Genomic DNA, 14810 nt, shown 5'->3' with positions numbered 1-14810 from the left:
CCCAAACCACATCCAGCCAACTTGACACAACTGTGGGAAGCATTAGATTCACCATTGGCCAGCATCCCTGAGGAACGCTTTCGAAACCTTGTGGAGTCCATGCCCTGATGAATTGAGGCTGCTCTGAGGGTGTGCAAATCAATATTAGGAAGTTGTTCCTAATGTTTTGTACACTCAGTGTATATTAAATGTTAGATAATAATTGTAAAAATGTGCAATGATTATTGTGCACTAATGCCAGCTGGTAGGCCGAGGATGGAATTGAGTTTTATTAAGCAAGCCCATAGCCGAGTTGATTACAAACCATAATCTGTATTTTTAAACCACGCGCAAGGCCAAGAGAGAATACAACAGGTTGTAGTCTTTAATGTCAAATATGTTGTCCAAATATTCCATTTAGAGTACAATGTCGAGGATGTTGACTTTAATCAGGTTGCTCTCCCAAGACGCAGGCGCATCTGATCCACGTCAAAACCTTGGTCTCAATAAAACATGTTTAATCATAACATGTCATTTATGCTGTTATGACAAATCTTACAAATATTGTTTTGCAAATTCAAAAAGAACGAAGACATGGGTCATACATAGGCTAACACACAAGATGTATTGCGTAAAACAGATATGATACTGCATTCAAAACAACTAGGAACTGGAAATTCGGAAATCTCCGATTTACGAATTTAGTGCATTCATGACAACTGGGAACTTGGGGGAAAAAAACGAGCTCCGACTGGACAAATTCTTTTGAAAGGTCATCCAACTGAGAATTCTAAGCGACAAACTCGGACATCTTTCTAGATCTCCGACTTTCCGACCTGTAGATCTAGGACGTCATGATTTGACCTCGTTTTTTCCCACGTTCCCAGTTGTCTTGAAAGCACCATGAGCTGCTTCCCACTGGGCACCGATGTCAATTCAACATCTATTCCACGTTGGTTCAACGTAATTAAATTGAAATGACGTAAAAAACAACGTTGATTCAACCAGAGCATGCCCAGTGGGTTCATCCAAGATCAACATGCAGAATAGCAATTTAATGTTATTAAAACATATAATTAATTTGATTAAAACATATAATTAATTTGAGTGTTTTTTTCTTCAGAGAGGCCAAGGAAAACCCACAGTCCAAAAGCTGATGCCTGCCTCCAAGCCATAAAACACGGGATAACAATCTGAAGTAGAAATGTGGGGAAACCATTGACTGTATACACTCTCACATTCAAAGTTAATTTATTATGTGGCAGAAGATAGAGGTCGTGTGAGTAGAACTTTTACGACACCTAAACAAATGAACATATGGGGAGGGGAAGTTTTTACACACTAAACCGTGCCCCTCTCCCTGTCTCCCGTCTCCTTATGGAATGCAACGGGAGGAGAGAAATGGATGTAATAGACGCTTTTCGCGAGGATCCTAAATGGACTTGTCTTGCTAAAGATGTCAGATAAAAACCTTGATAATTTGAATAGATCGATTCACTGCGTGTCATCTCCCCCCGCCCCATCCTCTCCTGACACCCATAGATGGCCTAAGTCGCCCGAGTCAGCAGTCTCTTGCGACTCACTCTCCTCCTCGTGTCCGAGGTGAGGCGCTCAGACCAGGGGGGGATCCAGAGGCTACAAGCCTAGGACATAATTAATGGTAAGATCCGCTGCAGGTTGTAAAACAGACAGCCTTGGCCACCACTGAGCGGCAGCCAGGAGGAACTGTTTACCAGATAGAGAGCTGATAACTGCGAGGCTCTCGTGCGCTAATGGTAGGAGGGGGAATGCGGCTGTCTCGAGTTGTGATGGAGCGATCGTCCCCTTTAGGCACTAATGCCGTGGAGTTTATATACAGACCGTCCTTCACTCACTCACACACTCTCTCTCTCTCCCTCTCTCACACACACACACACACACACACACACACACACACACACACACACACACACACACACACACACACACACACACACACACACACAGCGAGAGAGAGAGACATACACACCACTTTTTTAAAGATTGATGAAGAATACACAGATATGATAGCAGCGCGAGACATAGTCATGTTCCAGAGTTCTCTGTAATATATTTCATCATAAAGGCTTTCCCCGGGCACTTGGAAGCCCTAGGAAAATTAAGCCGCTATGATAAGATTAAACCGACAGCAGTGACGTTAAAACATTTTAAATGTACCATTCATTAATCATTTTAGGCCAAACGTCACAGCTGGGGAGCATAATCAACAGGTAGACCTGAGCCTATAGGCAGTCATAATTCCCGAACTACTAAATAGTTGTCAAACGACAACGAGTGGTGGGACATTCCTACTTAAATCAGAAGCAGCACAGATTTATCAGAGTGCTAAAACGTAACGGCATGTTTTTACTTCTAATGATAACAACGGAAGTGGGGCGCATTCATTGTTAATGATTTTAAACTCCGTGGTGATTGAATTTCTGCTTACATTGAAGAGAACCCGTTGTCTATATTTGGTTTATTTCTTCATTCTCCATCGAGTCATCTGAACCCCTAGAAGTATTTTTTTAAAATAGAGTATTTAAAAAAAAATAGAGGATTGAGAGGACGCATTTGTCAAAATAACATGTTTTCTGCGTTGTGTATAAATAAAGCTAAGTTTTTACGGATCATTATTTGCATCCTATAAATGTTTCATTCCCGTTCCATTTCCCACATAAATCAGGCACCCCTCTGCCGGTAAAAGTCGGTCGTTTGTCACCGGGCTCTGGCGTGCTCCGTGACAGAATAGGAGAAACAGAAGTACCATTAGGTAAACTATTCAACGCCACAATTTATACAACACCCAACGCGCGGGTATAAACAGAGAGGAGTTGCGTCACCCTACAGTATTTAGGGTTCTGTCATGTAAGACCCAGTCACAGAGCTTTATGGCTCAGTCCGGATTTTAAATTAACATCGTTTTGCAACCCGTGCACTGCATTTCTTATTATATGGTCAAACCCGTCTGTTTTCAGTGCACATATAACCTACTAAGAAGGTTAGGTTTTAGATGACACGTGGAAAACATTATGAAGACAGCAGAAAGTTTCGTTTAAAAAATAGATTTAGTATAATTCGGACTATTATTATTATGAGCCTACCAATATATGCCTGTGGCTTTTAGGTCTACAATGATATGAGAAAGTAAACAGATTACATTTCTTCCTCAATCATAGTCTTAATATAAACAGGCTATATGTGTTTGCACCTGTCCGGAAAAGGCTCACCTTATCCGAGAAGGGAAGCTATTTACGTGGCTAGTTTAGGCTGCTTGTTGACAATCATTATTTTGGAGCGCCTGTCGGGTGTCTGTCTTGCCGGTGGGCTCAGGGCAGGGAGGGCCAGGCGGAGACTTCACGGATCAGTGAGATAGCGTCTCCCACTGTGGCTAATGGACTATTAGTCCTATTAGTGACGCGACCGCCGCTCCACTGTCCAAACAACCTCGGGAGGCTGGAGCACCGCACCACACAGTGACGCGCCACCACACACTTTTACGCGCATCTTTATTGGGCAGCAGAAGTGGACAGTGCACATTTGAGACCAAGTCTAAAGATAATTTATATACTGAAAAATTATTGATACTTGTTTTCTGGCCTTATTTTAATTTTCATAGTTTGCCATATACAATTGATTAAATATTCGTTTTTTTCTCCTCAATCTACACACAATACCCCATATTGAGGAAGCAAAAACTTTTTTTTTATATTTTTGCAAATTTATAAAAATAAAAAACAACTGAAATACCTTATTTACATAAGTATTCAGACCCTTTGCTATGAGACCTGAAATTGAGCTCAGGTGCATCCTGTTTCCATTGAACATCCTTAAGCTGTTACTACAACTTGATTGGAGTCCACCTGTGGTAAATGCAATTGATTGGACATGATTTTGAAAGGCACAAACCTGTCTATATAAGGTCCCACAGCTGATAGTGCATGTCAGAGAACAAAAACATCTGAGGAAAGGTACCAAAGAATATATGCATTTATTGAAGGTCCCCAAGAACACAGTGGCCTCCATCATTGTTAAATGGAAGAAGTTTGAAGGCACAAAGACTCTTCCTAGAGCTGGCTGCCTGGCAAAACTGAGCAATTTGGAAAGGGGCCTTGGTCAGGGAGGTGACCAAGAACGAGATGGTCACTCTGACAGAGCTCCAGAGTTTCCAGAAGGAAGCCATTCCTCAGTAAAAGGCACGACATGCCGCTTAGAGTTTGCCAAGAGACACCTAAAGGACTCTCAGACCATGAGAAACAAGATTCTCTAGTCTGATGAAACCAAGATGTTTTGGAAGACTAGTCAGGATCGAGGGAAAGATGAACGGAGCAAAGTACAGAGAGATCCTTGATGAAAAACTGCTCCAGATGGTTCACCTTCCAACAGGCTAATGACCCTAATTTACACAGCCAAGACAATGCAAGAATGGCTTCAGGACAAGTCTCTGAATGTCCTTGAGTGGCCCAGCCAGAGCACGGACTTGAGCACGGACTTGAACCCGATCAAACATCTCTGGAGAGACCTGAAAATCGATGTGCAGGACGAACCCCATCAAACCTGGCAGAACTTGAGATGATCTGCAGAGTAGAATGGGAGAACCTCCCCAAATACAGGTGAGCCAAGCTTGTAGCGTCATACCCAAGAAGACTCAAGACTGTAATCGCTGTCAAAGGTGCTTCAATAAAGTACTGAGTAAAGTGTCTGAAAACATACGTGAATGTGATATTTTTGTTTTTTTATTTTTAATAACTTTGCAAAAAATTCTAAAAATTCTGTTTTTGCTTTGTCTTTATGGGGTATTGCATGTAGATTGGTGAGGATGGAAAAAACAAACAATTTAATCAATTTTAGAAAAAGGCTGTAACGTAACAAAATGTGTAAAAAGTCAAGGGGTCTGTATTGTAGCTTATAAAAATATGCCTGCTTGTCTATAATGCAGTATCTTATGTATGCTTAACGAAAATTAAAATGTGTTACAAATGAGTGTACACAGCAGGCTGAACAAAAATATGAACGCAACACCAACCCTTGGGTTTGGTCCTATGTGTTGGTCCCATGATTCATGACCTTAAATAAAATATCCCAGAAATGTTCCAAACACACAAAGAACGTATTTCTCTCAAATGTTTGGCACTACGTCCAACCAGGCCTCACAACCACCGAACACGTCTATGGCCTCCTGTGATCGGTTTGTTGATGTCAATGTTGTGAACAGAGTGCCCCGTGGTGACGGTGGGGTTATGGTATGGGCATGTTATCGATGGCATTTTGAATGCATAGAGGTACCGTGATGAGAGCCTGAGGCCCATTGTCGTGCCATTCATCAGGTTTCAGCATGAGGTGGTGGCTATGTCACAAGGATCTGTACACAATTCCTGAAAGTTGAAAATGTCCCAGTTCTTCAATGGCCTGCATACTCACCAGACATGTCACCCATTAAGCACGTTTGGGATGCGCTGGGTGGACGTATATATATATAGCGTAAATATATTATTGGCCTTGATATATATATAGCGTAAATATATTATTGGCCTTGATATGGCCGTTGTTGATTCATTATGCCTATATATATATATATATATATATATATATATATAGCCTAGAAAATCAGAAACACTTACCTCACATTTTAATTCTCTATACTTTGATAGAAATAAACCCTTGGGTTTTAAAATAAACCCTTGATATTGCCGTTGTTGATTCATTATGCCTATTCTATAATAACCTAGGGATAAATATTTGAACGTTATTTTTGGATGCAATAATCACTTTTTTGAACTCTATTTTTATGTTAGTGCGTCAAAGTGAGTAAAAGCCAGAAGAATAACCCATTGTTAAACGGAAATGAATAGGACATCAATACGTTATTTCACAGGATACTTCCTACAGCAATTTACAAATAAAATAACCAGGTTTTCGTTGATTTTAGAAACACAATGCCATTCGTGAAAATAGAAAGACCTAATAATGAAATTACAGTAGGCCTTATACCAATGTCTGATCCATTATCAAAGCCGTTTGTTTATTTAATGTAAATTTTTTATGACACCATATGACACCATAAAACGTGTCACTGTGGAAGGAAACTATTTTATGCTCCTTTATCCGAATAAAGAAATCAAGTTAAACCGCCTTGTATTGAAGAACTGTCAATACAAACTGCAGACCAGTCTGTTCAGCCGCTCGTGATTGAGTGACGTAGGGAAAGCCACCTGCAGAAACGATGCAAATGTCCATTAATCAAATCAGCTGACTGGTTATCTGACCACTGTTGTTGTAGTCGCAGCATGCGGCAAGAAAACATAACCGTTATCTACATACAGTAAGAACAAACAACAACACGGATAGGCCGACATGTTTTGTGATTATACCGTGATATAAACTATTGCGGTGTAGTAGGCCTATCAAGTTCATCAGAACACTAATAACAGAAAGCGAGACCACAGCAGCACACCAACGTTTTGGCGCAAAGGAAGGACACATTTTTGGAAGCTACAAGACATCAATCTTCGATTGTGAAAGTATTTTTTTTACGCATGGAAACGTTCCTTATTCATAGCCCCTATCGCCATGGTCTGGTCTCCCATCGTGTTTGTTATTGGAGGCATCTTACCTTATGAAAATAACCTAATTGTCCATAGTCATTGTCCAAAACAAACAAACGAACCGGTCATCACACGTGCACTCTTCTCAGTAACTTTAAGTACAAAGATTGTGTTTACTTTGAGCCCGGGCCTCCCTTTAACTCTCTCAAACCGGCCGCTGTAAAGGGCGCGAGGCTCGAGGCCCGGGGAAGAAGACGCTGTCCCAATCTAAACATCGCGAGCGGATGAGATTATCTCTCGTCTCGCTCCCTTCCCTTTTCTCTCCACTATAGGCTGCCCAATGGTTCCAACCGCAACCAAGCATTCGGCCCTGGCGCCTATACTTGGCCACAATTGACAGACGACAAGAGGTGTAGCATTTCCTTTTGTTGCCCCCCCACCCACCCCCTTACCCTCTACCCTTTAGCCCCGACTCCTTTCCCAAAAGCCAGGAAAACGCGTAACACTGAAATGTCAGTGAAATCTCATCCCCTCCCGATGTGACACAGAAAACAAATTAAATATATCGAATAAACATTGTTTGAAACAGCAAAGACCAAGGCCGGCGACGGGCTATTGTTCTACCATTTTGATTTATCGTAATACTTTAACACTTAGAACAAGGCGGCAACATACTTTAATACGTGCAATTAAACATATCAAAGAGTTCGGATATATATTAGGCCTTGGTTTATGTGATACATCCCGCCATAAAAGCAACCTCAGCATCCAGAGAGAGAGACTTGGCGAGGTTCGGTGTCCCCTTGTGCTCATGTTTGGACCACGGCCCGGCGCGGAGGAAAGAGACGTTATGGGGCATAATAAGGTGAGAAAATCCGAGGGTTCTGTGTTTTGTCCAACAGCGTTTGATTCTCAACGCTTTTCCGGTTCTCGTCGTTTCTGTTCGGAAGGTAAGGCTGGAGTCTATAAAGGGGTATTTAAATGTTGGCGACTGACTAACCCGTCTGTCATCCTATGCACCTAAAATAACAGCAGGATAATGAAGAATAAAGGACAAAAAGGCACAGATATTTCTGAGCAAATGAACGCAAATAAATATAATCAACGTTAACATATGAGTTTGCCAAAAATAACAACAACGATTACTGTTATGAATATGTGATAAAAGCATAATAGCTCATGAGTTTGACAGCACAAATTAGTTTTTGCAAACGTTGATTGTGAATAATAATGATAATAATCATTATAATTATAATTATGATTCACAATCAACGTGTTGAAAACTAATTTGTTCTGTCGTATCCACACAGCCTTCACCTACTAATAACTTGAATTAATACATCACAATTGTATAAATAGCATGATCATGAGTAGAACACAGTACAACTCTCTCTACAATTACTTTTTAGGCCTAGTTTTATATTGGTTAGAGCGTTGGACTAGTAACCAAAAGATTGCAAGTTCAAATCCCAAGCTGACAAGGTACACATCTGTCGTTCTGCCCCTGAACAGGTAGTTAACCCACTGTTCATTGAAAGTAAGAATTTGTTCTTAACTGACTTGCGAAGTAAAATAAAAATAGAATAAATATTATATCTAAATTATTTTTTATTTTTCGTGAAGGCCTATTTTCATTGAATGTACCAAACAAATACAATTCAAAAAGGTTGATCACATTTCGTTCATAGAACAAGCATATGCCAGTATGACCATTTAAACAAGGAAAGAATCGTTGCGTTTAAAAAATAGCCATATGAATTTGCACGAGGCTACCAAAATATTCAAACAATAAAATGTACTTCCGTGCAATTCCACTTTCACGCAGTATGATTCATACAGGAGAAACATTTGGCCTAAATGTAAACAACGTTTTAAAAGGTTAGAATAAATATATGTTTTTCGAGATGCTTGTTTTTTTTATAAGAAGTTAATGGAAAAACGTTTCAGTCGTTCGTGTAGCTATCGAACATATTTCATCCACTTAACCATCCATCAACAACGCATAGGCTAACTTTTCCCGCATGAATCTCCTGAGCATCAAATCAAATCAAATTTGTTCATATAGCCCTTCTTACATCAGCTGATATCTCAAAATGCTGTACAGAAACCCAGCCTAAAACCCCAAACAGCAAGCAGTGCAGGTGTAGGAGCACGGTGGCTAGGAAAAACTCCCTAGAAAGGCCAAAACCTAGGAAGAAACCTAGAGTGGAACCAGGCTATGAGGGGTGGCCAGTCCTCTTCTGGCTGTGCCGGGTGGAGATTATAACAGAACATTGCCAAGCATGGGGGAAAAACTATTTTCCAATGCTTCTCCTTGACCTCAGAACGCATCGCGTTACCCAACAGTCGCTTGGCGTCGTTGGATTTAATGCTTATTTAAACTACATGAACGGACATGGTGACTCGAGCCCCGTTGTCAGTCTAAACACAGTCCACCGGTGGCCTTGTTAGGCACTATTTTACTATTTTACGACTTCCACGAGGACATGACCGGTGGCGTTGATATACCACGAATCAGAATGCGCGCCGGCGTGTCTGCGAGCCGTGTAACCAGACTTCATCATCAGACATATATCTGACAATATCCGCCCTCCTCCTCCTCCTCCTCCTCCTCTAGGTCTCTTTCTAGTCAGTGAATCATTGTGATGAGTAGGCCTATACGCCTCTGCAGTGTCTTGCTATGGTTTATGGTTGGGCCTAGCCGGCATCTGTATTAAATCAGATTTCAGGTCAGATTTCAGATTGCATTTGATTCGACTTCATGGCACAGATATGGTGCACGCACATTTGAACGAAGGAACACACACACACACACACACACACACACGCGCGCGCGCACAGGCACAGGCACACACACAAGCAGCAAATGGGTGGACTAATCTATCTGTCAGAGCTAGCTAATACTATGGCACCTCTCTGCGTTGTGTCTGGTGAGGGAAAACCCTGCCTCGCTGCCATGCATGAAAAAAAACGTTACTCAGGCTACAAGAGTGCCTGTGTGAGTGAGAGCACAAACCGAGAACCGAGGGCACAAAGTGACAGCCGTGTGTGTGTGTGAAACGGAAAGGGAGTTGATAGGGAGCAGATTGTATTGGCTAAAAACGTCAATCAGTTTTGCTGGAGGAATGTTAATTGCCGCGGATACCCTGCTTATCGTCCCCACGGGGTTATTAATATACCCGGATAAGAAGGCACAGAGACACCCGCCATGGGCTACTGCTGCAGCTAGCTACTCTTCGCATAGTCTTTTTGTTTACTTATAATGTGTACGATGTGCATGGCATCTTTGGGCTAACGGGCTGCTGCAGCACGGCTAGCTTATAGGCTAGTCTAGGGCTAGGCTACTCATGTTATATCGGTTATTGCCAATGACCTACTGTTCAAATTTGGGAAATTACAAATAGTGTTATGTTTGTTATCCTTGATCAAAAACGTAGATCTGTTGTTCCACAGCACTAATTAATGTTGGGACCGGTGCTGCGTTTTTGCATGCAGTCTGTGGAAGGTCGAAACGTGTACCTGCTGTGACACATCTGCTCTGACATTACATACAGACGTCGTGTTTTGAATGCAGTCTGCAGTCTGTGGAAGGTCGAAACGTGTACCTGCTGAGACACATCTGCTCTGACATTACATACAGACGTCGTGTTTTGAATGCAGTAGAGTTACACCCTTTCCTTCTTGATTCATGTCACCATTGGTGTATTGTGAAGCATGTACACTGAGTGCACAAAACATTAAGGACACCTTCCTAATATTGAGTTGCGCCCCCTTTCGCCCCCAGAACAGCCTCAATTCGTCGGGACATGGACTCTACAAAGTGTCGAAAACGTTCCACAGGGATGCTGGCCCATGTTGACTCCAATGCTTCCCACAGTTGCGTCAAGTCGTCTGGATCTCCTTTGGGTGGTGGACCATTCTTTATACACACGGGAAACGTTTGAGCGTGAAACACCCAGAAGCTCTGCAGTTATTGAAACACTCACAACGGTGCACCTACTACCCTACCCCGTCCAAAGGTACTTCAATATTTTCTCTTGCCCACTGAATGGCACACACACACACCGGTGCACCTACTACCCTACCCCGTCCAAAGGTACTTCAATATTTTCTCTTGCCCACTGAATGGCACACACACACTCCATGTTTCAATTGTCTGAAACATTAAAAATCCTCCTTTAACGGGTCTTCTCCCCTTTCATCTGTCTGGTACCGTGTGCCTCAGTTGGTAGAGCATGGCGTTTACCACGCCAAAGTAGTGTGTTCGATTCCCACGGGGAACAGTAGGAAAAGATCAACGAAAGTGTATCTACTCAACAGTTTAATTCACGCTGGATATGAGTGGCAGTTAAATGACCAATACGTAAACATTGAAGTGGATTTAACAGGCGCCATCAATAAGGGATCACAGCTTTCAACTGGTCAGTCTGTCAATGAAAGACCTTGTCCTCCTATTGTTTTGTACACTCAGCGTAGAGCCACATTTCAGTTCAACAAACAGTACAAGATACATAGACCTATACAACAGTCCAGGCCTACTCTGTGGGCCGGTTCCCCGCAAAAAGATTCAGCCCTAGATTAAAACGCATGTTCAAGGGAGATTCTCTATAGAAAGTGTTCGAGTCCAATATCTCTGTGTCCGGGAAACCGGCATGTCTCTATGGAATATGTTGGCCTAGCAGAGGCCGGACACTTGACCTTCACGCAGTGACAGGCATATAGCTCGGCGTTTTCTCCTCCTGCTTTTGCTCGATAGCCTGTACAGATTTCCCACTCACGTCCCCAAGACATATGGCACATCCACAACCTGTCATTGACGCACTCCAACACAATATGTAGATGAAGTTGACAAGCTCACAAAAAGGGAAATTACTTTATGTTCAGTATTTCATTGTCACAGCGCATGATCAGCTGGGTTTAATATCCTCGTTTTCGCCGTGCGTAAAAGTCATATTTGAATTCCAGTTGATGGCCTATTTTGAAATATATGTATATTTTATTGTCACTGTGTATGCTATTTCATGCGCTCCTGGAAAGAGGGAGCATGCATATGCGTTTGGTGAGAGTTTTCTGTCTCTTCGTCGTTCTCAAATGTGATTCCGGACCAAGTTATCTTAAACAAATCATCCAAAACACAAGAATAAGAATAACACTGATAAATGCGTAAATTAATGGGCAACCTATATGCCTATAGCGTAGAAAATGTAGGGAGGGTATTACATATAGTGAGGGGTGTACAATGGAGGCGGTTCACCCTCTTCAATACCTCCGCTCTTCTCCCCTCCCAACGCGTCCAAATACTTAGCTCGCTCGCGCACTGGCTCCTCTCACCACCTTCCCTTTCTGTTTCGTACATCCCCGCCCCAGACCCAGACCCAGTGACATCACGGGAAGAGACAAGGGGCTTCGCCCAGCCCTGCTCCCATCTCCAGTTACAAAAACACACAGGAACTCAATTGTCAAAAGATCGCACCGCACCGCTGGTTTGTCTATAGCCTTTGGAGAACCAGGCCACACTTATAGGACTAAACCTTTAACCAAACCTTTGTTTCTTTTCATCAGGGGATGAGTTGGGATATCCAGCCGTTTAGCGCGCGCACCTCCGATTACCGAGCCTCTAAATCAAGTATTATTTCAAACGGGCGATATAGTATCATATGTTACTCAGCGGGTTCCATTTCCTTGATGCGCGCGAGCAGGACCTCGATGGCATGATGCTCCCGAGCCCGCTCACTTCCACGCCGTTCTCAGTCAAGGATATTCTGAAACTCGAACAGCTAGAGCAGCAGCAGCAGAGGCAGCGATCTCAACAGCACCAATCTCGACATCTGGACCCGCTACAGATCCAACACCTGTCCCACACCCAACAACACTTAGTACACCCGGACTCGACCCAGCAACAGCAGACCCAGTCCCAGCACTTCCAGGCGCCGCCGTCCTGTATGCTTGCTTCAGCGGTCGACAGCCCTCCGTTCTCGGACGGGGAAGACAACATGGCTTACCTGAGTTCTCTGGCGGCCCAGGACGGGCATGGAGAGGCCAGTCTGTCCCCGGAGATGTTCGTCCATCCCGGGATGGGTCACCTGATCGACCCGAAGCTGGAGGTAGACCTGGAGGATGAGGAAAACAGTGAGTTGAATAATAAGATTATTTTGATATTTTTGTTCTGCTGAAATGATGTATGAACAAAGGGACAAAAAGCGTCGCTTTGAATAAAATACCTAATACAGCCTCTCAATATACACACTCATGATCGTTTGCATCGACAGTATATATAAAACCAGAAAATGTAAGGATAAGGCAATACATTATTGCGGAAGGTGACAATGTGTCTTATAAAGTGTCTTGGTTTCAGGCTAAATGTTGGGCGCAGGAGTTTCGTGAGTGTGTTATGATTTCAAAAGACACAAACGAGGCCTGTTATAATTCGACAAAACTACATTTTAATCCCAAATGGGGCCTGGAGATTGTTAAGTAATTCAATAATATCGTCTTTAAATATCTGACTTTTTGAACGTTTTACAAATAAAACATTAATTTAGGTAGGCAGGAGAATAAATATCTCAACGGGTATAAATATGTTTTCATTATGATATTGTCTTTATTCTAAGGGCTGCATAGACTGAGCAAATAGTTGAAATCATGACACACAAATGTTATTGGACTATAACTCATTTATAACCAACAGAATAGCATGAATGTTATAACCAATAGAATAGCTTGAATGTAAATATGTCTTTAAAATAAACGACACAGAGTAGGCCTAGCCTGCAACCAAGTGAAAGTAAACATTGTGGAAAAATTGTTGTCTTTGGTTTTGATTTATGGTCATAACTTTAGACACTATTTCTCACAATATTGCGCTTTTGTTTCTTTTACTTCATTTATCTAAACTCATTTATCGTGAAGTTTACACGTTTTGAATAGTTTGGACGTTTTACTGTCACGGTTTTCACAAGGTAGGACTATACTGACTGACAAAATAATTATACATTAATGTCAGTAAAACTAAACGAGTTAGCTATACACATTCAAATAAGTTACATTATGAAACATATTTCCCAAAATATTTTGTATTTTTGTAGGCTACTTTAATAAAACTATATTCCTATTTTCAGAGTAGCCTACAAAATATTTATGCTCATATCTTGACACCACAGAGAGCTGTGGCGTGGTGTCCAAGCCGCTGGAGGGAGAGGACAGCGGCCAGGGGGACTCGGATCGCCCGGCCAAGCAGAGAACCAGACGGAAACCCCGGGTCCTCTTCTCCCAAGCCCAGGTGTTCGAGTTAGAGCGGCGCTTCAAGCAGCAGCGGTACCTGTCCGCTCCTGAACGAGAACACCTGGCGAGCACTCTCAAACTCACCTCCACGCAGGTCAAAATCTGGTTCCAGAACCGACGGTACAAGTGTAAGCGGCAGCGGCAGGACAAATCCCTGGAGCTGGCAGGACACCACCACCCTCCCCCGCCAAGACGAGTCGCGGTGCCGGTCCTGGTCCGGGATGGGAAGCCCTGTCTGGGCGGGACTCAGAACTACAATGCTCCGTACGGGTCGAACCCCTATAGTTACAACGGATACCCGGCCTACACGTACAACAACCCGGCATACAACAGCAATTACAGCTGTACTTACACCAGTATCCCTTCTCTCCCCCCAACCACCACGGCTAACCCCTTCATGGCCATGAACTTGGGGAACATTGGGGGGCTTAGCGCCTCTCCACAGCCCCAAACGCACCAAGGGACAGCGGTCACGACATGTCAGGGCTCACTGCAAGGGATCCGGGCCTGGTAGCCCCACTCCGGTTACACCTTGGATAAAACCAGAGCATTGTTTTACACCCACACCGGTGACATTAATCGAATCCTCTCATGCCGTTTTTTTAAAGGGTTCTTCCCCTTTTTAAAATAAAGTGAGTTATTTCTCTGCAGTATTTCGGAAACAGTGTTGTTTTTATGTAGTTATTTGCCTTCGTGTCTGCCTGGTGGGGTGGCTGTCGTTGGATTAAGACTGAAAAGGTGCAAATTCAACATGTTTACTCCTCTCTCGGTGACGGTCATCAGAAAGAAGCTGTGCGTAACGGTTGAAATGGATTTATGACCAACAATGGTGGCATTTTATTTGAATGACAAACTATCCAGTTAACGTTGGATATATAGGATAGGCCTAGTCATGGGACTAGACGTTTGATAATAGTTACTTGTAAGCATGTGCTTAAAAGGATGTCCGGATTATTCAACACTGATGGCCTATAGGTGAAGTTCCCA

General features: G+C 42.8%; 1 protein-coding gene across 1 annotated transcript; it reads left to right on the top strand.

Moving 5' to 3' along the window:
* Nucleotides 1–11993: 11993 nt before the first annotated feature.
* Nucleotides 11994–14472, top strand: LOC115115816 (homeobox protein Nkx-2.3-like). Its single transcript, XM_029644308.2, has 2 exons — nt 11994–12671; nt 13703–14472. Exons 1-2 carry the CDS (start codon nt 12200–12202, stop codon nt 14335–14337), a joined length of 1107 nt encoding a protein of 368 aa, XP_029500168.1. The 5' UTR covers nt 11994–12199; the 3' UTR covers nt 14338–14472.
* The last annotated feature ends 338 nt before the right edge of the window (nt 14473–14810 follow it).

This window comes from Oncorhynchus nerka, linkage group LG15 (assembly GCF_034236695.1).
Source record: "Oncorhynchus nerka isolate Pitt River linkage group LG15, Oner_Uvic_2.0, whole genome shotgun sequence".
NCBI classification, from domain to species: Eukaryota; Metazoa; Chordata; class Actinopteri; order Salmoniformes; family Salmonidae; genus Oncorhynchus; species Oncorhynchus nerka.
Note: the sequence above shows the minus strand (reverse complement) of the source record. Positions and strands in the feature narration are given on the sequence as shown.

Coding starts and splice junctions, on each gene's coding strand:
- LOC115115816 (XM_029644308.2), top strand. CDS start 12,200: ATGTTACTCAGCGGGTTCCATTTCCTTGATGCGCGCGAGCAGGACCTC. Junction 12,672..13,702: donor CCTGGAGGATGAGGAAAACA/GTGAGTTGAATA, acceptor TTGACACCACAG/AGAGCTGTGGCGTGGTGTCC.